The following is a 25,209-nucleotide window of genomic DNA, read 5'->3' on the forward strand; positions in this document are numbered from 1 at the left end:
CCAACATGCTCTCTGATTCACCAGCATGCTCTCTGATTCACCAGCATGTTCTCTGATTCACCAGCATGTTCTCTGATTCACCAACATGCTCTCTGATTCACCAGCATGTTCTCTGATTCACCAACATGCTCTCTGATTCACCAACATGTTCTCTGATTCACCAGCATGTTCTCTGATTCAACAACAGGCTCTCTGATTCACCAGCATGCTCTCTGGGTCACCAGCATGCTCTCTGATTCACCAGCATGCTCTCTGATTCACCAGCATGTTCTCTGATTCACCAACATGCTCTCTGATTCACCAACATGCTCTCTGATTCACCAGCATGTTCTCTGATTCAACAACAGGCTCTCTGATTCACCAGCATGCTCTCTGATTCACCAGCATGCTCTCTGATTCACCAGCATGTTCTCTGATTCACCAACATGCTCTCTGATTCACCAACATGCTCTCTGATTCACCAGCATGTTCTCTGATTCAACAACAGGCTCTCTGATTCACCAACATGCTCTCTGATTCACCAGCATGCTCTCTGATTCACCAGCATGTTCTCTGGGTCACCAGCATGTTCTCTGATTCACCAGCATGTGCTCTGATTCACCAACATGCTCTCTGATTCACCAGCATGTTCTCTGATTCACCAGCATGTTCTCTGATTCACCAGCAAGTTCTCTGATTCACCAGCATGGTCTCTGATTCACCAGCATGCTCTCTGATTCACCAGCATGTTCTCTGATTCACCAGCATGTTCTCTGATTCACCAGCATGTTCTCTGATTCACCAACATGTTCTCTGATTCACCAGCATGCTCTCTGATTCACCAGCATGCTCTCTGATTCACCAGCATGTTCTCTGATTCACCAGCATGTTCTCTGATTCACCAGCATGTTCTCTGATTCACCAGCATGTTCTCTGATTCACCAGCATGTTCTCTGATTCACCAACATGTTCTCTGATTCACCAGCATGCTCTCTGATTCACCAGCATGCTCTCTGATTCACCAGCATGTTCTCTGATTCACCAGCATGTTCTCTGATTCACCAGCATGTTCTCTGATTCACCAGCATGTTCTCTGATTCACCAGCATGTTCTCTGATTCACCAGCATGTTCTCTGGGTCACCAGCATGTTCTCTGATTCACCAGCATGTTCTCTGATTCACCAACATGTTCTCTGATTCACCAGCATGTTCTCTGGGTCACCAGCATGCTCTCTGATTCACCAGCATGTTCTCTGATTCACCAGCATGTTCTCTGATTCACCAGCATGTTCTCTGATTCACCAGCATGTTCTCTGGGTCACCAGCATGTTCTCTGGGTCACCAGCATGCTCTCTGGGTCACCAGCATGTTCTCTGATTCACCAGCATGTTCTCTGATTCACCAGCATGTTCTCTGATTCACCAACATGCTCTCTGATTCACCAACATGCTCTCTGGGTCACCAGCATGTTCTCTGGGTCACCAGCATGTTCTCTGGGTCACCAGCATGTTCTCTGATTCACCAGCATGTTCTCTGGGTCACCAGCATGTTCTCTGATTCACCAACATGCTCTCTGGGTCACCAGCATGTTCTCTGGGTCACCAGCTTGCGCTCTGATTCACCAGCATGTTCTCTGATTCACCAGCATGTTCTCTGATTCACCAGCATGTTCTCTGATTCACCAGCATGTTCTCTGATTCACCAGCATGTTCTCTGGGTCACCAGCATGTTCTCTGATTCACCAGCATGCTCTCTGATTCACCAGCATGTTCTCTGGGTCACCAGCATGTTCTCATATTCACCAACATGCTCTCTGATTCACCAGCATGTTCTCTGATTCACCAGCATGTTCTCTGATTCACCAGCATGTTCTCTGGGTCACCAGCATGTTCTCTGATTCACCAGCATGTTCTCTGATTCACCAACATGCTCTCTGATTCACCAGCATGTTCTCTGATTCACCAACACACTCTCTGGGTCACCAGCATGTTCCCTAATTCACCAACATGCTCTCTGATTCACCAGCATGTTCTCTGATTCACCAGCATGTTCTCTGATTCACCAGCATGTTCTCTGGGTCACCAGCATGCTCTCTGATTCACCAGCATGTTCTCTGATTCACCAGCATGTTCTCTGATTCACCAGCATGTTCTCTGATTCACCAGCATGTTCTCTGGGTCACCAGCATGCTCTCTGATTCACCAGCATGTTTTCTGATTCACCAGCATGTTCTCTGATTCACCAGCATGTTCTCTGATTCACCAGCATGTTCTCTGGGTCACCAGCATGTTCTCTGGGTCACCAGCAGGCTCTCTGGGTCACCAGCATGTTCTCTGATTCACCAGCATGTTCTCTGATTCACCAGCATGTTCTCTGATTCACCAACATGCTCTCTGATTCACCAACATGCTCTCTGGGTCACCAGCATGTTCTCTGGGTCACCAGCATGTTCTCTGGGTCACCAGCATGTTCTCTGGGTCACCAGCATGCTCTCTGATTCACCAACATGCTCTCTGGGTCACCAGCATGTTCTCTGGGTCACCAGCTTGCGCTCTGATTCACCAGCATGGTCTCTGATTCACCAGCATGCTCTCTGATTCACCAGCATGTTCTCTGATTCACCAGCATGCTCTCTGGGTCACCAGCATGTTCTCTGATTCACCAGCATGTTCTCTGATTCACCAACATGTTCTCTGATTCACCAGCATGTTCTCTGATTCACCAACATGTTCTCTGATTCACCAGCATGTTCTCTGATTCACCAGCATGTTCTCTGGGTCACCAGCATGTTCTCTGATTCACCAACATGCTCTCTGGGTCACCAGCATGTTCTCTGGGTCACCAGCATGTTCTCTGATTCACCAACATGTTCTCTGATTCACCAGCATGTTCTCTGGGTCACCAACATGCTCTCTGATTCACCAGCATGTTCTCTGATTCACCAGCATGTTCTCTGATTCACCAGCATGTTCTCTGATTCACCAACATGTTCTCTGATTCACCAGCATGTTCTCTGATTCACCAACATGCTCTCTGGGTCACCAGCATGTTCTCTGGGTCACCAGCATGTTCTCTGGGTCACCAGCATGTTCTCTGATTCACCAACATGGTCTCTGATTCACCAGCATGTTCTCTGATTCACCAACATGCTCTCTGGGTCACCAGCATGTTCTCTGATTCACCAACATGCTCTCTGATTCACATGCATGTTCTCTGATTCACCAGCATGTTCTCTGATTCAACAACAGGCTCTCTGATTCACCAGCATGTTCTCTGGGTCACCAGCATGTTCTCTGGGTCACCAGCATGTTCTCTGGGTCACCAGCATGTTCTCTGATTCACCAGCATGTTCTCTGGGTCACCAGCATGTTCTCTGATTCACCAGCATGTTCTCTGATTCACCAGCATGTTCTCTGATTCACCAGCATGTTCTCTGGGTCACCAGCATGTTCTCTGGGTCACCAGCATGTTCTCTGGGTCACCAGCATGTTCTCTGGGTCACCAGCTTGCGCTCTGATTCACCAGCATGGTCTCTGATTCACCAGCATAATCTCTGATTCACCAGCATGTTCTCTGATTCACCAGCATGTTCTCTGATTCACCAGCATGTTCTCTGGGTCACCAGCATGTTCTCTGATTCACCAGCATGCTCTCTGATTCACCAGCATGTTCTCTGAGTCACCAGCATGTTCTCTGGGTCACCAGCATGTTCTCTGGGTCACCAGCATGTTCTCTGGGTCACCAGCATGTTCTCTGATTCACCAACATGCTCTCTGGGTCACCAGCATGTTCTCTGGGTCACCAGCATGTTCTCTGGGTCACCAGCATGTTCTCTGATTCACCAGCATGTTCTCTGGGTCACCAGCATGTTCTCTGGGTCACCAGCATGTTCTCTGATTCACCAACATGCTCTCTGATTCACCAACATGTTCTCTGATTCACCAGCATGTTCTCTGGGTCACCAACATGCTCTCTGATTCACCAGCATGTTCTCTGATTCACCAGCATGTTCTCTGATTCACCAGCATGTTCTCTGATTCACCAGCATGTTCTCTGGGTCACCAGCATGCTCTCTGATTCACCAGCATGTTCTCTGATTCACCAGCATGTTCTCTGATTCACCAGCATGTTCTCTGATTCACCAGCATGTTCTCTGGGTCACCAGCATGCTCTCTGATTCACCAGCATGTTTTCTGATTCACCAGCATGTTCTCTGATTCACCAGCATGTTCTCTGATTCACCAGCATGTTCTCTGGGTCACCAGCATGTTCTCTGGGTCACCAGCAGGCTCTCTGGGTCACCAGCATGTTCTCTGATTCACCAGCATGTTCTCTGATTCACCAGCATGTTCTCTGATTCACCAACATGCTCTCTGATTCACCAACATGCTCTCTGGGTCACCAGCATGTTCTCTGGGTCACCAGCATGTTCTCTGGGTCACCAGCATGTTCTCTGGGTCACCAGCATGCTCTCTGATTCACCAACATGCTCTCTGGGTCACCAGCATGTTCTCTGGGTCACCAGCTTGCGCTCTGATTCACCAGCATGGTCTCTGATTCACCAGCATGCTCTCTGATTCACCAGCATGTTCTCTGATTCACCAGCATGCTCTCTGGGTCACCAGCATGTTCTCTGATTCACCAGCATGTTCTCTGATTCACCAACATGTTCTCTGATTCACCAGCATGTTCTCTGATTCACCAACATGTTCTCTGATTCACCAGCATGTTCTCTGATTCACCAGCATGTTCTCTGGGTCACCAACATGCTCTCTGATTCACCAGCATGTTCTCTGATTCACCAGCATGTTCTCTGATTCACCAGCATGTTCTCTGATTCACCAACATGTTCTCTGATTCACCAGCATGTTCTCTGATTCACCAACATGCTCTCTGGGTCACCAGCATGTTCTCTGGGTCACCAGCATGTTCTCTGGGTCACCAGCATGTTCTCTGATTCACCAACATGGTCTCTGATTCACCAGCATGTTCTCTGATTCACCAACATGCTCTCTGGGTCACCAGCATGTTCTCTGATTCACCAACATGCTCTCTGATTCACAGGCATGTTCTCTGATTCACCAGCATGTTCTCTGATTCAACAACAGGCTCTCTGATTCACCAGCATGTTCTCTGGGTCACCAGCATGTTCTCTGGGTCACCAGCATGTTCTCTGGGTCACCAGCATGTTCTCTGATTCACCAGCATGTTCTCTGGGTCACCAGCATGTTCTCTGATTCACCAGCATGTTCTCTGATTCACCAGCATGTTCTCTGATTCACCAGCATGTTCTCTGGGTCACCAGCATGTTCTCTGGGTCACCAGCATGTTCTCTGGGTCACCAGCATGTTCTCTGGGTCACCAGCTTGCGCTCTGATTCACCAGCATGGTCTCTGATTCACCAGCATAATCTCTGATTCACCAGCATGTTCTCTGATTCACCAGCATGTTCTCTGATTCACCAGCATGTTCTCTGATTCACCAGCATGCTCTCTGATTCACCAACATGTTCTCTGATTCACCAGCATGTTCTCTGATTCACCAGCATGTTCTCTGATTCACCAGCATGTTCTCTGATTCACCAACATGTTCTCTGATTCACCAGCATGTTCTCTGATTCACCAACATGCTCTCTGGGTCACCAGCATGTTCTCTGGGTCACCAGCATGTTCTCTGGGTCACCAGCATGTTCTCTGATTCACCAACATGGTCTCTGATTCACCAGCATGTTCTCTGATTCACCAACATGCTCTCTGGGTCACCAGCATGTTCTCTGATTCACCAACATGCTCTCTGATTCACAGGCATGTTCTCTGATTCACCAGCATGTTCTCTGATTCACCAGCATGTTCTCTGATTCACCAACATTCTCTCTGGGTCACCAGCATGTTCTCTGATTCAACAACAGGCTCTCTGGGTCACCAGCATGTTCTCTGGGTCACCAGCATGTTCTCTGGGTCACCAGCATGTTCTCTGGGTCACCAGCATGTTCTCTGGGTCACCAGCATGTTCTCTGGGTCACCAGCATGTTCTCTGATTCACCAACATGCTCTCTGGGTCACCAGCATGTTCTCTGGGTCACCAGCATGTTCTCTGGGTCACCAGCATGTTCTCTGATTCACCAGCATGTTCTCTGGGTCACCAGCATGTTCTCTGGGTCACCAGCATGTTCTCTGATTCACCAACATGCTCTCTGATTCACCAGCATGTTCTCTGATTCACCAGCATGTTCTCTGGGTCACCAGCATGTTCTCTGATTCACCAGCATGTTCTCTGGGTCACCAGCATGTTCTCTGATTCACCAACATGCTCTCTTATTCACCAGCATGCTCTCTGATTCACCAGCATGTTCTCTGGGTCACCAGCTTGTTCTCTGGGTCACCAGCATGTTCTCTGGGTCACCAGCTTGTTCTCTGGGTCACCAGCATGCTCTCTGGGTCACCAGCATGTTCTCTGGGTCACCAGCATGTTCTCTGGGTCACCAGCATGCTCTCTGGGTCACCAGCATGTTCTCTGGGTCACCAGCATGTTCTCTGATTTACCAACATGTTCTCTGATTCACCAGCATGCTCTCTGATTCACCAGCATGTTCTCTGGGTCACCAGCATGTTCTCTGGGTCACCAGCTTGTTCTCTGGGTCACCAGCATGCTCTCTGGGTCACCAGCATGTTCTCTGGGTCACCAGCATGTTCTCTGATTCACCAACATGCTCTCTGATTCACCAGCATGTTCACTGATTGTTTAACACAATCTTGGAAAGTGAGAGGAGGCCTGAGGAGTGGAGAAGAAGCATACTGGTAACGATTTTCAAGAACAAGGGTGATGTGCAGAACTGTAACAACTACAGACGTATAAAGTTGATCAGCCACAGCATGAAGATATGAGAAAGAGTAATAGAAGCTAGGTTAAGAGGAGGAGAGGTGATGATCAGCCATAGCAGGAAGATATGAGAAAGAGTAATAGAAGCTAGGTTAAGAGGAGGAGAGGTGATGATCAGCAGCAGCAGTATGGTTTCATGCCATGGAAGAGCACCACAGATGTGATGTTTGCTTTGAGAATGTTGATGGAGAAGTATAGAGAAGGCCAGAAGGAGTCACATTGTGTCTTTGTAGATTTAGAGAAAGCATAGGACAGGGTGCCGAGAGAGGAGGTGTGGTATTGTATGAGGTAGTCAGGAGTGGCAGAGAGAAGTATGTAGGGGTGGTGCAGGATATATATGAGGGAGGTGTAGCAGTGGTGAGGTGTGTGGTTGGAATGACAGATGGGTTCAAGGTGGAGGTGGGATTACATCAAGGATCGGCTCTGAGCCCTTTCTTGTTTGCAATGGTGATGGACAGGTTGATGGATGAGGTCAGGCAGGTGTCTCCATGGACGATGATGTTTGCTGATGACATTGTGATCTGTAGTGAGAGTAGGGAGCAGGTGGAGGAGAGCCTGGAGAGGTGGAGGTATGCACTGGAGAGAAGAGGAATGAAAGTCAGTAGGAACAAGACAGAATACCTATGTGTTAATGGGAGGGAGGACAGTGGAGTGGTGAGGATGCAAGGAGTGGAGGTGATGAAGGTGTATGAGTTTAAATACTTGGGGTCAACTGTCCAAAGTAACGGGGAGTGCAGGAGAGAGGTGGAGGAGAGAGTGCAGGCAGGGTGGAGTGGGTGGAGAAGAGTGTCAGGAGTGATTTGTGACAGAAGGGTACCAGCAAGAGTTAAAGGGAAGGTTTACAAGATGGTGGTGAGACCAGCTATGTTGTATGCTTTGGAGACAGTGGCACTGATGAAAAGACAGGAGGTGGAGCTGGAGGTGGCAGAGATGAAGATGATAAGATTTTCACTGGGAGTGATGAAGAAGGACAGGATTAGGAAGGAGTATATTAGAGGGACAGCTCAGGTTGGACGGTTTGGAGACAAAGCAGGAGAGACAAGATGGAGATGGTGTGGACATGTGTGGAGGAGAGAGGCTGGGTATACTGGGAGAGGGATGCTGGATATGGAGCTGCCAGGGAAGAGGAGGAGAGGAAGGCCAAAGAGGAGGTTTATGGAGGTGGTGAGGGAGGACATGCAGGTGGCTGGTGTGACAGAGGGAGATGCAGAGGAGAGGAAGACATGGAAACAGATGATCCGCTGTGGCGCCCCCTAACGGGAGCAGCCGGACGTAGTAGTAGCAGTAGTAGTAGTGGTAGTAGTAGTAGTACTGGTAGTAGTAGTAGTAGTGGTAGTAGTAGTAGTAGTAGTAGTAGTAGTAGTGGTAGTAGTAGCAGTAGCAGTAGCAGTAGTGGTAGTAGTAGTAGTAGTAGTAGTGGTAGTAGTAGTAGTAGCAGTGGTAGTGGTAGTAGTAGTAGTGGTAGTAGTAGTAGTAGTAGTAGTGGTAGTAGTAGTAGTAGTGGTAGTAGTAGTGGTAGTAGTAGTAGTAGTAGTGGTAGTGGTAGTAGTGGTAGTATTAGTAGTAGTAGTAGTGGTAGTAGTAGTAGTAGTAGTAGTAGTGGTAGTAGTAGCAGTAGTAGTAGTGGTAGCAGTAGTAGTGGTGGTAGTAGTAGTAGTAGTGGTAGTAGTAGTAGTAGTGGTAGTAGTAGTAGTAGCAGTAGTAGTAGTGGTAGCAGTAGTAGTGGTGGTAGTAGTAGTAGTAGTAGTAGTAGTAGTAGTAGTAGTAGTAGTAGTAGTAGTAGTAGTGGTAGTAGTAGTAGTGGTAGTAGTGGTAGTAGTGGTAGTAGTAGTGGTAGTAGTAGTAGTAGTAGTAGTAGTAGTAGTGTGTACTTAGAAAGAAAAGAAGGCCACTTTATTTGGTCATTGTATTTTTATATTGAATGTGTTCTCTGCATGTAACCATCCTATTGTATAGGAGCAGTGGGCAGCTGCAGTGCCCGGGAACTCCAGTTCTTCTTTGAATTGCCTTGCTCAGGGGCACAGGCAGGAGTATTAACCCTAAGATGCATGTCTTTTTGATGGTGGGAGGAAACCGGAGCACTTGGAGGCAACCCAAACAGACACAGGGAGAACATGCAAACTCTACACAGAAAGGACCTGGGACAGCCTGGGGTTCGAGGAACTTCTTGTTGTGAGGAACAGTGCTAACCACTGGACCACGATGCTGCCACTTTATCTATAAGTTCCCTTTTTTATGTGTAGAGTGGGAGGAGGAGGAGGAGGAGGCACTTGGAGTGTGGTCACTCCAGGGCACCGCACCATGTTGATCTGGGTCTGTGCTGCAGTGCACAACACAATGAGACTTTTGTCTCATTTTAATGATCATCAAATGGCTGTACATCATGGAAAATAATAACATCAGACATATAAATAATAACAGTCACAAACACTTCTATCAAATACGAACAAACAAAGGACTCACATTTACGACAAACAAGTGGTGTGTGTGTGTGTATGTTTGTGTGCATCTGAGTGTTTGGCAGGGAGGAGGATGGGCTTGTTTTAAGATGTGTTACTCATCCAAACCTCTCCATCAGCACACTTTCCTGCTTCCTGATTCTGATCTTCTCTGGCAAGCTGGTTCCCATGACAACTGCCTCTTAGAGAGAAAAGTAGAGCTTTGTGTTGCAGATGAAAACAGATGTTGTACAGGCTGTTTGTTTATGCAACTCATTAACAGCTGTTCGCTTTGGAGAACAACAGAAGACTGAGAGAAGACGATTAAAAGGACATGAGTCATGTGAAAATGACGGACAAGTCAAGTCAACTTTATTTGTAGAGCCCACTATTAAAACTGTGCCTCGGGGGCTTTACAGCTACACAACATCCTGTCCTTAGACCCTCACATCGGATAAAGAACAACTCCCTAAAACCATTTAACGGGGAGAAAGCTCAGGGAGAGCAACAGAGGAGGCTCTCTCTCCCAAGATGGACAACGTGCGATGATGTTGTGTTTACCCAATTTACACAATACGACACTGAAAGAGGATAACTCAGTTATACTGGAATTATAAAATATATGAAGAATATGATGAGGAGGATGCCAAGCAGTGTCCAGACGCCACCGGAACAGCCCAGGACCCGAGTAATGTGACCATCATCACCATGTAGACCTGACAGGAGGAACAGCCCAGGACCCGAGCTATGTGACCACCATCACTATATAGACCTGATAGGAGGAACAGCCCAGGACCCGAGCCACATGACCACCATCCCCATGGAGACCTGACAGGAGGAACAGCCCAGGATCCGAGCCACGTGACCAGCATCGCCATGTAGACATGACAGGAAGAACAGCCCAGGACCCGAGCCACGTGACCAGCATCGCCATGTAGACATGACAGGAAGAACAGCCCAGGATCCGAGCCACGTGACCAGCATCCCCCATGGAGACCTGACAGGAGGAACAGCCCAGGACCTGAGCCACGTGACCAGCATCACCATGTAGACCTGACAGGAAGAACAGCCCAGGATCCGAGCCACGTGACCAGCATCACCATGTAGACATGACAGGAAGAACATCCCAGGACTCGAGCCATGTGACCAGCATCACTATGTAGACCTGACAGGAAGAACAGCCCAGGACCGGAGCCACGTGACCAGCATCACTATGTAGACCTGACAGGAAGAACAGCCCAGGACTCGAGCCATGTGACCAGCATCTCTATGTAGACCTGACAGGAGGAACAGCCCAGGATCCGAGCCACGTGACCAGCATCACCATGTAGACATGACAGGAAGAACAGTCCAGGATTCGAGCCACGTGACCAGCATCGCCATGTAGACCTGACAGGAAGAACAGTCCAGGATCCGAGCCACGTGACCAGCATCGCCATGCAGACATGACAGGAAGAACAGCCCAGGATCCGAGCCACGTGACCAGCATCACCATGTAAACATGACAGGAAGAACAGCCCAGGACCCGAGCCACATGACCACAATCCCCATGGAGACCTGACAGGAGGAACAGCCCAGGACCTGAGCCACGTGACCAGCATCACCATGTAAACCTGACAGGAAGAACAGCCCAGGATCAGAGCCACGTGACCAGCATCACCATGTAGACATGACAGGAAAACAGCCCAGGACTCGAGCCATGTGACCAGCATCACTATGTAGACCTGACAGGAAGAACAGCTCAGCACCGGAGCCACGTGACCAGCATCACTATGTAGACCTGACAGGAAGAACAGCGCAGGACTCGAGCCATGTGACCAGCATCACTATGTAGACCTGACAGGAAGAACAGCCCAGGACCGGAGCCACGTGACCAGCATCACTATGTAGACCTGACAGGAAGAACAGCCCAGGATCCGAGCCATGTGACCAGCATCACCATGTAGACATGACAGGAAAACAGCCCAGGACTCGAGCCATGTGACCAGCATCACTATGTAGACCTGACAGGAAGAACAGCTCAGGACCGGAGCCACGTGACCAGCATCACTATATAGACCTGACAGGAAGAACAGCCCAGGACTCGAGCCATGTGACCAGCATCACTATGTAGACCTGACAGGAAGAACAGCCCAGGACCGGAGCCACGTGACCAGCATCACTATGTAGACCTGACAGGAAAAACAGCCCAGGACTCGAGCCATGTGACCAGCATCACTATGTAGACCTGACAGGAAGAACAGCCCAGGATCCGAGCCACGTGACCAGCATCACCATGTAGACATGACAGGAAGAACAGCCCAGGATCCGAGCCACGTGACCAGCATCACCATGTAAACATGACAGGAGGAACAGCCCAGGACCGGAGCCACGTGACCAGCATCACCATGTAGACCTGACAGGAGGAACAGCCCAGGATCCGAGCCACGTGACCAGCATCGCCATGTAGACATGACAGGAAGAACAGCCCAGGATCCGAGCCACGTGACCAGCATCACCATGTAAACATGACAGGAAGAACAGCCCAGGACCCGAGCCACATGACCACAATCCCCATGGAGACCTGACAGGAGGAACAGCCCAGGACCTGAGCCACGTGACCAGCATCACCATGTAAACCTGACAGGAAGAACAGCCCAGGATCAGAGCCACGTGACCAGCATCACCATGTAGACATGACAGGAAAACAGCCCAGGACTCGAGCCATGTGACCAGCATCACTATGTAGACCTGACAGGAAGAAAAGCTCAGCACCGGAGCCACGTGACCAGCATCACTATGTAGACCTGACAGGAAGAACAGCGCAGGACTCGAGCCATGTGACCAGCATCACTATGTAGACCTGACAGGAAGAACAGCCCAGGACCGGAGCCACGTGACCAGCATCACTATGTAGACCTGACAGGAAGAACAGCCCAGGACTCGAGCCATGTGACCAGCATCACTATGTAGACCTGACAGGAAGAACAGCCCAGGATCCAAGCCACGTGACCAGCATCACCATGTAGACATGACAGGAAGAACAGCCCAGGATCCGAGCCACGTGACCAGCATCACCATGTAAACATGACAGGAGGAACAGCCCAGGACCGGAGCCACGTGACCAGCATCACCATGTAGACATGACAGGAAGAACAGTCCAGGATCCGAGCCACGTGACCAGCATCGCCATGTAGACCTGACAGGAAGAACAGTCCAGGATCCGAGCCACGTGACCAGCATCGCCATGCAGACATGACAGGAAGAACAGCCCAGGATCCGAGCCACGTGACTAGCATCACCATGTAAACATGACAGGAAGAACAGCCCAGGACCCGAGCCACATGACCACAATCCCCACGGAGACCTGACAGGAGGAACAGCCCAGGACCTGAGCCACGTGACCAGCATCACCATGTAGACCTGACAGGAAGAACAGCCCAGGATCCGAGCCATGTGACCAGCATCACCATGTAGACATGACAGGAAAACAGCCCAGGACTCGAGCCATGTGACCAGCATCACTATGTAGACCTGACAGGAAGAACAGCTCAGGACCGGAGCCACGTGACCAGCATCACTATGTAGACCTGACAGGAAGAACAGCCCAGGACTCGAGCCATGTGACCAGCATCACTATGTAGACCTGACAGGAAGAACAGCCCAGGACCGGAGCCACGTGACCAGCATCACTATGTAGACCTGACAGGAAAAACAGCCCAGGACTCGAGCCATGTGACCAGCATCACTATGTAGACCTGACAGGAAGAACAGCCCAGGATCCGAGCCACGTGACCAGCATCACCATGTAGACTTGACAGGAGGAACAGCCCAGGACCGGAGCCACGTGACCAGCATCACCATGTAGACCTGACAGGAGGAACAGCCCAGGATCCGAGCCACGTGACCAGCATCGCCATGTAGACATGACAGGAAGAACAGCCCAGGATCCGAGCCACGTGACCAGCATCACCATGTAGACATGACAGGAAGAACAGCCCAGGATCCGAGCCACGTGACCAGCATCACCATGTAAACATGACAGGAAGAACAGCCCAGGACCCGAGCCACATGACCACAATCCCCATGGAGACCTGACAGGAGGAACAGCCCAGGACCTGAGCCACGTGACCAGCATCACCATGTAGACCTGACAGGAAGAACAGCCCAGGATCCGAGCCACGTGACCAGCATCACCATGTAGACATGACAGGAAAACAGCCCAGGACTCGAGCCATGTGACCAGCATCACTATGTAGACCTGACAGGAAGAACAGCCCAGGACCGGAGCCACATGACCAGCATCACTATGTAGACCTGACAGGAAGAACAGCCCAGGAATCGAGCCATGTGACCAGCATCACTATGTAGACCTGACAGGAAGAACAGCCCAGGACCGGAGCCACGTGACCAGCATCACTATGTAGACCTGACAGGAAGAACAGCCCAGGACTCGAGCCATGTGACCAGCATCTCTATTTAGACCTGACAGGAGGAACAGCCCAGGATCCGAGCCACGTGACCAGCATCACCATGTAAACATGACAGGAGGAACAGCCCAGGACCGGAGCCACGTGACCAGCATCACCATGTAGACCTGACAGGAACAACAGTCGAGGACCCGAGCCACGTGACCGGCATCACCATGTAGACCCGACAGGAGGAACAGCTCAGGACCAGAGCCACGTGACCACCATCACCATGTAGACCTGATTGGAGGACAGACCACACATGCACACAGGAGACTCACATCACACCGTTCACGCACATGGGATAAGACACAGGAAAAGACATCATTTACACAGGAGAGAGAGAAGGATAAAGACACCATTCAGAGAGAGGATGAGAGAAAGACGTGAGAGAGAAGCACAGAGATGTAATAATCAATAATCTATCATGTATAATCCCGTCGGTAGGATGAATAAAATAGCCTTTATATTAATTATGTTAATGGAGCTAACCTACGTCTGATCTTCTGACTGAAACATTCATCTAATGGCAGCCTTGAGGACTTTTTTCACGTAATAACATGTTATTTTTTTACACTACAATTAGGATAAAATTCATTATTGAAGAGCTCCATAAAACTGATAGCATGAACAGTGTCCTGTAGTGATCATCCCACTAGGTTCACGTGTGGGAAGTCATTCTACTCCACACAAAGTACCTTCTACCCCATACCAACTGTAACGTATATGAGCAGGTCGTACGTTATATGGACAAAAGTATTAGGACACCTGGCCATTAGACCTACAGCAGCTTTTATGACATCCCATTCTAAATCCACAGGAGTTATTATGGAGTTGGTCCCCCCTTTGCAGCTATAACAGCTTCCACTCTTCTGTGAAGGCTTTCCAAAAGATTTTGGAGTATGTCTGTGGGAATTTTTGCCCATTCATCCAGAAGAGCATTTGTGAGGTCAGGCACTGATGTTAAACGAGAAGACCTGGCTCACAATCTCCGTTCTAGTTCATCCCAAAGGTGTTTGATGGGGCTTGAGGTCAAGGCTCTGTGCAGGCCAGTCAAGTTCTTCCACACCAAACTCACCCAACCATGTCTTAATGGACCTTGCTTTGTGCACTGGGGCAGTCATGCTGGAACCGAAAAGTGCCCTCCTCAAACTGTTCCCACAAAGTTGCAAGCATAGAATTGTCCAAAATGTCTTGGTATGCTGAAGCATTAAGATTAAGACTGGAACTAAGGGGCCTAGCCCAACTCCTGAAAAACAACCCATACCATTATCCCTCCTCCACCAAACTGTACAGTTGGCACAATGGAGTCAGGCAGGTAATGTTCTCCTGGCATCCACCAAACCCAGACTCGTCCATCCGACTGCCAGACAGAGAAGTGTGATTCGTCACTCCACAGAACACGTTTCCACTGTTCCAGAGTCCAGTGGCAGCGTGCTTTACACCACTCCATCTGACGCTTGGCATCGTGCTTGGTGATGTAAGGCTTGCATGCAGCTGCTCGGCCATGGAAACCCATTCCATGAAGCTTCTGGTGCACAGTTTTTGTGCTGATGTGAATGCCAGAGGAAGTTTGGAACTCTGCAGTTACTGAGTCAACAGAGCGTTGGCGACTTTTACGCACTACGCGCCTCAGCACTCGTTGACCCCGCTGTATGACTTTACGTGGTCTGCCACTTGGTGGCTGAGTTGCTGTTGTTCCTAAATGCTTCCACTTTTCAACAATACCACTTACAGTTGACCATGGAATATCCAGCAGGGAAGACATTTCACGAACTGACTTATTGCAAAGGTGGCATCCTATGACAGTACCACGCTTGAATTCACTGAGCTCTTCAGAACGACCCGTTCTTTCACAAATGTTTGTAAATGCAGACTGCATGGCTAGCTGCTGGATTTTATACACCTGTCGCAATGGGTCTGGATGAAACACCTGAATTTAATGATTAAGAGGTGTGTCCCAATACTTTTGTCCATATAGTGTATCACCACTGGTATTCATAAGATAACCTCATATTACAGTATGCTGTACTACTTCATATTACAGTACAGTACATTGTGTGCATATGAGGACTCATATCAGTGCAGCAGCTCATGCTGGTATTACTTCATTATCTAGTGATAGTGCTGGTATTACTTCATTAACTAGTGATAGTGCTGGTATTACTTCATAAGAATCAGAATCAGAATCCTTTATTCATCCCGAGGGGAAATTGGGTTTTATTACAGACACTCACGCTCTAATAACTAAAAACGAACAAGATACAAGATAAGAAAATAGAAACAGAACCAAACAAAAATAAAAGATAAATAAGAAATAGAAATAAGAACAAAATATATCAACAAGCATGGTGCACATAACACCCTATCTATACTGCACTACCACAGCACACAACAAGCAGCACAAACAAAGCTCGACAGGGCCAATCCAATGACCATTAACTCAGAGTGTCTGACGGTCTGAGTCTGAGGGAGGAGTGGTAAAGTTTGATGGCCACAGGCAGGAAGGACCTCCTGTGGGGCTCTGTGGTGCTTTTCGGCAGAATGAGTCTATTACTACAAGTACTCCTGTGCCCAACCAGCATGTCATGGAGTGGGTGGGCGACATTGTCCATGATGGCACATAATTTCAACAGCGTCCTCCTCTCAGAAACCGCCACCAGAGAATCCTGTTCCACCCCCCACAATGTCACCGGGCTTGCGGATGACTTTATTGAGTCTGTTTACATCCACTACCCTCAACTACTGGCCACCACAGACTCACACCACATCCTGAGCATTGTCAGGCAGATGTTGAAGGACCTCAGCCTCCTCAAAAAGTAGAGACGGCTCTGTCCCTTCTTGTAGAGGTTATCAGTGTTCTTAGCCCAGTCCAGGTGTCTATATACACCCCAAAGTACTTATAGTATTCCACAGTGTCCACACTGATCCCCTGGATGGACACAGGTCACTGGTGTCCTGTCCCTCCTCAGGTCAACAACCAGCTCCTTTGTTTTAGTCACGTTGAGCTGCAGATTGCTCTGCTCACACCACATGACAAAGTTTCCCACCACAGCCCTGTACTCAGCCTCCTCACCCTCACTGATGCATCCGACTACAGCAGAGTCATCAGAGAACTTCTGAGGATGGCAGGACTCTGTATGGTAGTTGAAATCTGTGGTGTAGAGGGTGAAAAGGAAGGGGGACAGTCCTGTCTCCCTTCCTTTGGAGCCCCAGTGTTGCTGACCACTCTGTCTGACACACAGTGTTGCAAGCACACATACTGTGGTCTACCAGTAAGGTAGTCAACAATCCAGGACACAAAGGGGGCATCTACCTGCATTGCTGTCAGCTTCTCACCCAGTAGAGCTGGCCGGATGGTGTTGAAGGCACTGGAAAAGTCAAAGAACATGACCCTCACAGTGCTTGCTGGCTTATCCAGGTGGGCGTAGGCATGGTTAAGCAGGAACATGATGGCATCCTCAACTCCCAGTCGGGGTTGGTAGGCGAATTGGAGGGGGTATAAGTGTGGCTTGACCATGGGCTGAAGCTGCTCCAGGATGAGTCTTTCAAGAGTCTGTAGTCGGTCTGTAGTTGGTCTGTAGTCCTTGGAGTCCCTGGGATGTGACGTTTTAGGCACAGGAACGAGACAGGACGTCTTCCACAGCAAGGGGACCTTTTGAAGTCTAAGGCTCATGTTGAAGACATGGTGAAGCACTCCACATAACTGAGGGGCACAGGCTTTGAGCACCCTGGGGCTAACACCATCCGGGCCTGTCGCCTTGCTTGCGTGAAGTCTCATCAACTGTCTTCTGACATGGTCAACCGTGAAGCACACTGTAGCTGTTACAGGTGTGTGTGTGTGTGGGGGGGGGGGTCGTTAGGATGGAGAGGACCATTAGTCCAGGAACCCAGGGAGTGGGGGGGAGTAGGGCCCCCACTGGAGGCTATGGAGATGTAAGGAGGAGGAGGGGGAGGGAGGGGCAGTGAAGTTGACGGTTGGTGAGGGCAGGCAACAGATGAGACCGGGGGGGGGGCGGTTGGTCATTGTGTCAAATCTGTTAAAAAACACATTAAGTTCACTGGCCCTGCCCACGCTGCCCTCCCCTCCTCTGCTGCCAGTCGGCCTGAAACCAGTGAAGGTCTTCATACCAGCCCAGACCTCTCTCATGTTGTTCTGTTGGAGTTTCTGCTCCAACTTCCTCCTGTAGTTATCTTTAGCCTCCCCGATTCTCACTTTAAGGTCCCGTTGGATTTTTCTCACCTCCTCCTTATTTCCAGCTCTAAAGTCCCTCCTCTTTTCATTCAGGATGGCTTTGATGTCATTCGTTACCCATGGCTTATTATTTGAATAGCAATGGACAGTCTTTTCAGGGACAATGCAGTTCACACAGAAGTTTATATAGTCTAGTCGGTGACACACCCTGTGTGACCCCGTCCAGGTCATCTCCGTGTGGCTCACAGAGAGCCTGCCAGTCTGTGACCTCGAAACAGCCCTGGAGTTTCACATAGACCTCCTCCCACCATTTCCTCACTGTTTTTGTGGTCACAGACTGTCGTTTCACAAGGGGCACGTAGCAGGGGTTCAGATATATTAGGGTGTGATCTGACTTACCCAGGGGAGGCAGGGGAAGTCAACTATTAAATAGTGATAGTGCTGGTATTAGCTCATTAACTAGTGATAGTGTTGGTATTAGCTCATTAACTAGTGATAGTGCTGGTATTAGCTCATTAACTAGTGATAGTGCTGGTATTAGCTCATTAACTAGTGATAGTGTTGGTATTAGCTCATTAACTAGTGATAGTGCTGGTATTAGCTCATTAACTAGTGATAGTGTTGGTATTAGCTCATTAACTAGTGATAGTGTTGGTATTAGCTCATTAACTAGTGATAGTGCTGGTATTAGCTCATTAACTAGTGATAGTGCTGGTATTAGCTCATTAACTAGTGATAGTGTTGGTATTAGCTCATTAACTAGTGATAGTGCTGGTATTAGCTCATTAACTAGTGATAGTGTTGGTATTAGCTCATTAACTAGTGATAGTGCTGGTATTAGCTCATTAACTAGTGATAGTGCTGGTATTAGCTCATTAACTAGTGATAGTGCTGGTATTAGCTCATTAACTAGTGATAGTGCTGGTATTAGCTCATTAACTAGTGATAGTGTTGGTACTAGTAAAGTCGTTAGTGCTGGTAGTGTTATTAGTACATGAGTAGTATTTGTACAGTAACTAGTACTAGCTTCAGTACAGTGAGCAGTGTGTCCCGGTACCAGCGGCAGCAGGAGCAGAGAGGACATTCTATTAATCACTTTGATTGACCCTAGCTGATCATGGGCCATGTGTTTATCAGACAGAATCCAGAGACTTGTGAATGAGTGTAGTTAAAATGAAACTGAAAGCTGAAGGGCTATCTGACCCGTCCTGGTCAAGACAAAACCAGCTGAGAACACAAAGAATAAAACAGAAAGAAAAGTTAAGAAATAAATAGTTTTAATAAAAAAGACTTGATGGGATACTGTACATAGCTACATTCTGCGCTGATAAGTTCATCACAGACCTAGCGAACATTTCCCCATGAAGTTAAAACATATCAACACATAATGTCTATGTAGCATAGTACTAACACACAAACCGAGTTAACTTGTTGACACAGAAACTGAGCAACTCTGACGAGAACCATTGGCATTTTGTAACTGATCTATGTATTCCAAACTTATTGATCTCTGTATATATCTATGTATACCAAACTTATTGATCTATGTATTCCAAACTTATTGATCTCTGTATTGATCTATGTATTCCAAACTTATTGATCTCTGTATTGATCTATGTATTCCAAACTTATTGATCTCTGTATTGATCTATGTATTCCAAACTTATTGATCTCTGTATTGATCTATGTATACCAAACTTATTGATCTCTGTATTGATCTATGTATTCCAAACTTATCGATCTCTGTATTGATCTATGTATTCCAAACTTATTGATCTCTGTATTGATCGATGTATTCCAAACTTATTGATCTCTGTATTGATCTATGTATTCCAAACATATTATCTAAAGACAGTGTGTTATCATGTCCCCACTTAACACACAGACATGGAGTATTTCCACAGTACGACGGGGGAGTCTGATCCGTATAATTCACATTCCACATCATGTCAGTTCATTGTTATAATACTGCAGTAGTTCACTTTAATGGACCAAATAAAAACCTTCTGTGGGTTTTTCTGCTGATGGTTTTGACTGTTTAGTGAATTCAACAAATGTGGGCTAATTGTTATTTCAGAAGTAGTGTTATTTCATCTTGGTTGTACCTGCACAGCTTGTGGTTCTCAGTACATTTAAGTTTTAGGGTATCGTCCCTTTTTCATGATGACCACGACGTTAGAGAAGTTATGGGATTTTATGGATGGCTCGACTGTTCTATGGTGGGCCGACAACCTGTTGTGTACCAGGGAGACGGAAGGGTTTTTTCTGCTGAAGCTTGTCGGACAGATATGTGTGTGTAGGTTATGCTGAAGGAGGTGCAGACTTGGCTAGCTGGTAGAAACCCTTCTTCCTGCTTCTCCTCAGGTAGTCCAGAAGCAGCGCAGCAGTGGCGAGTCCTGCTCCTCCACACAGCGAAGCCACAATGACCACGCTGACATCGGAGGGAGTACGTCTGCTCCTCTCTGAATGAAAGGAGGAAGACGGATGAGGATAAAATGATCAGTCAATTAATCGTTTTTGACTTTCCAAATTATGTTATGTTTTCTCCGCTTGGGAGACCGCTTCAATGACACAATACCGTTTTCCTGTCTTCATGCAGTTTCTCACAGAGCTGAGTTGACTGCAGGCACAGAGTAAAGCTTGCTACTCTCATCCAGAGTTCTCTAAGTACCAAGAACTCTGTTTCTAACGTGTGTTGAGCCAACAAGATAAGCATGTCACTATGAGGTACTCATAATGACAAATAAACCTGAAACACATCCATAGCGTTTGCAGCTTCTATAATCAAATTCTGTAAAACAACTTTAAAGAGTAGCTAAATCCTAGACCGTTTTATTGGACTTGCTGACATCTACAGGTTGAAATCCATGTAAAGGTTAAAAACCCAGCAGGGCGGGGCGTCCGGCTAGTGTGGCGGCCTATTCCATTGCTTACCAACACAGGGATCACCGGTTCAAATCCCCGTGTTACCTCCGGCTAGGGCCGGTGTCGCTACACACACAATTGGCCATGTCTGCGGGTGGGAACCTGGACGTGGGTATGTGTCCTGGTCGCTGCACTAGCGCCTCCTCTGGTCGGTCGGGGCGCCTGCTTGGGGGGAGGGGGAACTGGGGGGAATAGCGTAATCCTCCCACGCGCTACATTCTCCTGGTGAAACTCCTCACTGTCAGGTGAAGAGAAGTGACTGGTGACTCCACATGTATTGGAGGAGGCATGTGGTAGTCTGCAGCCCTCCCCGGATCAGCAGAGGGGGTGGAGCAGAGACCGGGACAACTCAGAAGAGTGGGGTAATTGGGCGGGTACAATTGGGGAGAAAAGGGGGAAAATTAAAAACAGCAGGCTGATCTTTGGGCTCTGTGATGTTAGCATAGCAGGGTAAACACAGCTGCAGCCAAAAACATGAATAATGGATAAAATGGACTTGATCTGGTGGATGTAGGTGTGCTAAAGAACCAGCACTGACAGATGTCAGCAAACACACTAAAATGGCCTCGGGTGTAGCTACACTTTAACACCCACCAAGAAGGCTGGTGAACAACATGACTTTATCTTAACGTGTAACTCTTGCCTCATCCCTCTCACTTCCATTCCAGATTCCCTTCCAGCTGCTCCCCCTACTTCCCCTTCCCCTTTATCGCCATCCATAAAAACCTTCTCTCCCCTCTCCCACCATCCCTTCAGCTTCGGTGCCATCTACCCTTCCTGAAATGTATCTCACATATAAGAATTGTTGCTCTGACACAGACTGTACAGCTGTTTCCTGATGCTGAACCTTGTCTGCAGCACGTAATCACGCATAACCACTTTTGAAATTTTCACTCCTCAACTAGCTGGAGCTGCATCTCCCTGTCCCTCCTGGTCAGTACATTATCAATGCATTACTGATCACTCCTATCCTCTTTCTCCTTATGTGGCCCCTCGCTCAAACCATCCTTTTACCACTTCAAGGATTCAGCACCTCCAGCCTTTACAAGCTGTTCTTCAACACTCCCCCTCCTCTGAACTGGATTTGAAGTTCACAGTCATTATATCAAGCTCTATTATACATGTGAATCTCACAAATGCTATACATACATAAACCAATGAGACACACGGAGCAAGTATTAGACTGGTTTAAGAACACAGGTGACAAGAAGAACTGCACATTCATATGTTTTGATATCTGCGAGTTCTACCCCTCCATAAGCAAAGTTCTACCCCTCCATAAGCAAAGACTTACTATCCAAAGCCATTGATTTTACCGCAAGACACACAATGATATCCAACCAAGACAGAGACATTATATACCAGGACAGAGACATTATATACCAGGACCGAGACATTATATACCAGGACAGAGACATTATATACCAGGACCGAGACATTATATACCAAGACAGAGACATTATATACCAGGACCGAGACATTACATACCAAGACAGAGACATTATATACCAGAACAGAGACATTATATACCAGAACAGAGACATTATATACCAAGACAGGGACATTATATACCAAGACAGAGACATTATATACCAAGACAGGGACATTATATACCAGGACAGAGACATTATATACCAAGACAGAGACATTATATACCAGGACAGAGACATTATATACCAGGACAGAGACATTATATACCAAGACAGAGACATTATATACCAGGACAGAGACATTAAATACCAGGACAGAGACATTATATACCAAGACAGAGACATTATATACCAAGACAGAGACATTATATACCAGAACAGAGACATTATATAGCAGAACAGAGACATTATATACCAGGACCGAGACTTTATATACCAAGACAGGGACATTATATACCAAGACAGAGACATTATATACCAGGACAGACACATTATATACCAAGACAGAGACATTATATACCAGGACAGAGACATTATATACCAGGACAGACACATTATATATCAAGACAGGGACATTATATACCAGGACAGAGACGTTATATACCAAGACAGAGACATTATATACCAGGACAGAGACATTATATACCAGGACAGAGACATTATATACCAGGACAGAGACTTTATATACCAAGACAGAGACATTATATACCAGGACAGAGACATTAAATACCAAGACAAAGACATTATTTACCAGGACAGAGACATTATATACCAAGACAGAGACATTATATACCAGGACAGAGACATTATATACCAAGACAGAGACATTATATACCAGGACAGAGACATTATATACCAGGACAGAGACATTATATACCAAGACAGAGACATTATATACCAGGACAGACACATTATATACCAAGACAGACACATTATTTACCAGGACAGAGACATTATATACCAAGACAGAGACATTATATACCAGGACAGAGACATTATATACCAGGACAGAGACATTATATACCAAGACAGAGACATTATATACCAGGACAGAGACATTATATACCAGGACCGAGACATTATATACCAGGACAGAGACATTATATACCAGGACCGAGACATTATATACCAAGACAGAGACATTATATACCAAGACAGAGACATTATATACCAGGACCGAGACATTACATACCAAGACAGAGACATTATATACCAGAACAGAGACATTATATACCAGGACCGAGACATTATATACCAGGACAGAGACATTATATACCAGGACAGAGACATTATATACCAAGAAAGAGACATTATATACCAGGACAGAGACATTATATACAAAGACAGAGACATTATATACCAAGACAGAGACATTATATACCAGGACAGAGACATTATATACCAGGACAGAGACATTATTTACCAGGACAGAGACATTATATACCAAGACAGAGACATTATATACCAGGACAGAGACATTATATACCAGGACAAAGACATTATATACCAGGACAGAGACATTATATACCAGGACCGAGACATTATATACCAGGACAGAGACATTATATACCAGGACCGAGACATTATATACCAAGACAGAGACATTATATACCAAGACAGAGACATTATATACCAGGACCGAGACATTACATACCAAGACAGAGACATTATATACCAGAACAGAGACATTATATAGCAGAACAGAGACATTATATACCAAGACAGGGACATTATATACCAAGACAGAGACATTATATACCAAGACAGGGACATTATATACCAGGATAGAGACATTATATACCAAGAAGGAGACATTATATACAAGGACAGAGACATTATATACCAGGACAGAGACATTATATACCAAGACAGAGACATTATATACCAGGACAGACATATTATATACCAGGACAGAGACATTATATACCAGGACAGAGACATTATATACCAAGACAGGGACATTATATACCAGGACAGAAACTTTATATACCTAGACAGGGACATTATATACCAAGACAGAGACATTATATACCAAGACAGAGACATTATATACCAAGACAGAGACATTATATACCAGGACCAAGACATTATATACCAGGACAGAGACATTATATACCAGGACCGAGACATTATATACCAAGACAGCGACATTATATACCAAGACAGAGACATTATATACCAGGACCGAGACATTACATACCAAGACAGAGACATTATATACCAGAACAGAGACATTATATAGCAGAACAGAGACATTACATACCAGGACAGAGACATTATTTATCAAGACAGGGACATTATATACCAGGACAGAGACGTTATATACCAAGACAGAGACATTATATACCAGGACAGAGACATTATATACCAGGACAGACACATTATATACAAGGACAGAGACTTTATATACCAAGACAGAGACATTATATACCAGGACAGAGACATTAAATACCAAGACAAAGACATTATTTACCAGGACAGAGACATTATATCAAGACAGAGACATTATATACCAGGACAGAGACATTATATACCAAGACAGAGACATTATATACCAGGACAGAGACATTATATACCAGGACAGAGACATTATATACCAAGACAGAGACATTATTTACCAGGACAGAGACATTATATACCAAGACAGAGACATTATATACCAGGACAGAGACATTATATACCAGGACAGAGACATTATATACCAAGACAGAGACATTATATACCAGGACAGAGACATTATATACCGGGACCGAGACATTATATACCAGGACAGAGACATTATATACCAGGACTGAGACATTATATACCAAGAAGGAGACATTATATACCAAGACAGAGACATTATATACCAGGACCGAGATATTACATACCAAGACAGAGACATTATATACCAGAACAGAGACATTATATAGCAG

At 46.8% G+C, this 25,209-nt stretch overlaps 1 protein-coding gene across 1 annotated transcript in view; it reads right to left on the minus strand.

Moving 5' to 3' along the window:
• Positions 1 to 20,137: 20,137 nt before the first annotated feature.
• vcam1b (vascular cell adhesion molecule 1b) overlaps positions 20,138 to 25,209 on the minus strand; it is a 59,677-nt gene continuing 54,605 nt past the window's right edge. The window contains exon 11 of the mRNA XM_056277524.1: positions 20,138 to 20,401. Within this exon, the coding sequence (XP_056133499.1) occupies positions 20,241 to 20,401 (161 nt within the window). The 3' untranslated portion in view covers positions 20,138 to 20,240. The remainder of the gene's footprint in view (positions 20,402 to 25,209) is intronic.

Source organism: Lampris incognitus, chromosome 3, assembly GCF_029633865.1.
Source record: "Lampris incognitus isolate fLamInc1 chromosome 3, fLamInc1.hap2, whole genome shotgun sequence".
Taxonomy (NCBI): domain Eukaryota; kingdom Metazoa; phylum Chordata; class Actinopteri; order Lampriformes; family Lampridae; genus Lampris; species Lampris incognitus.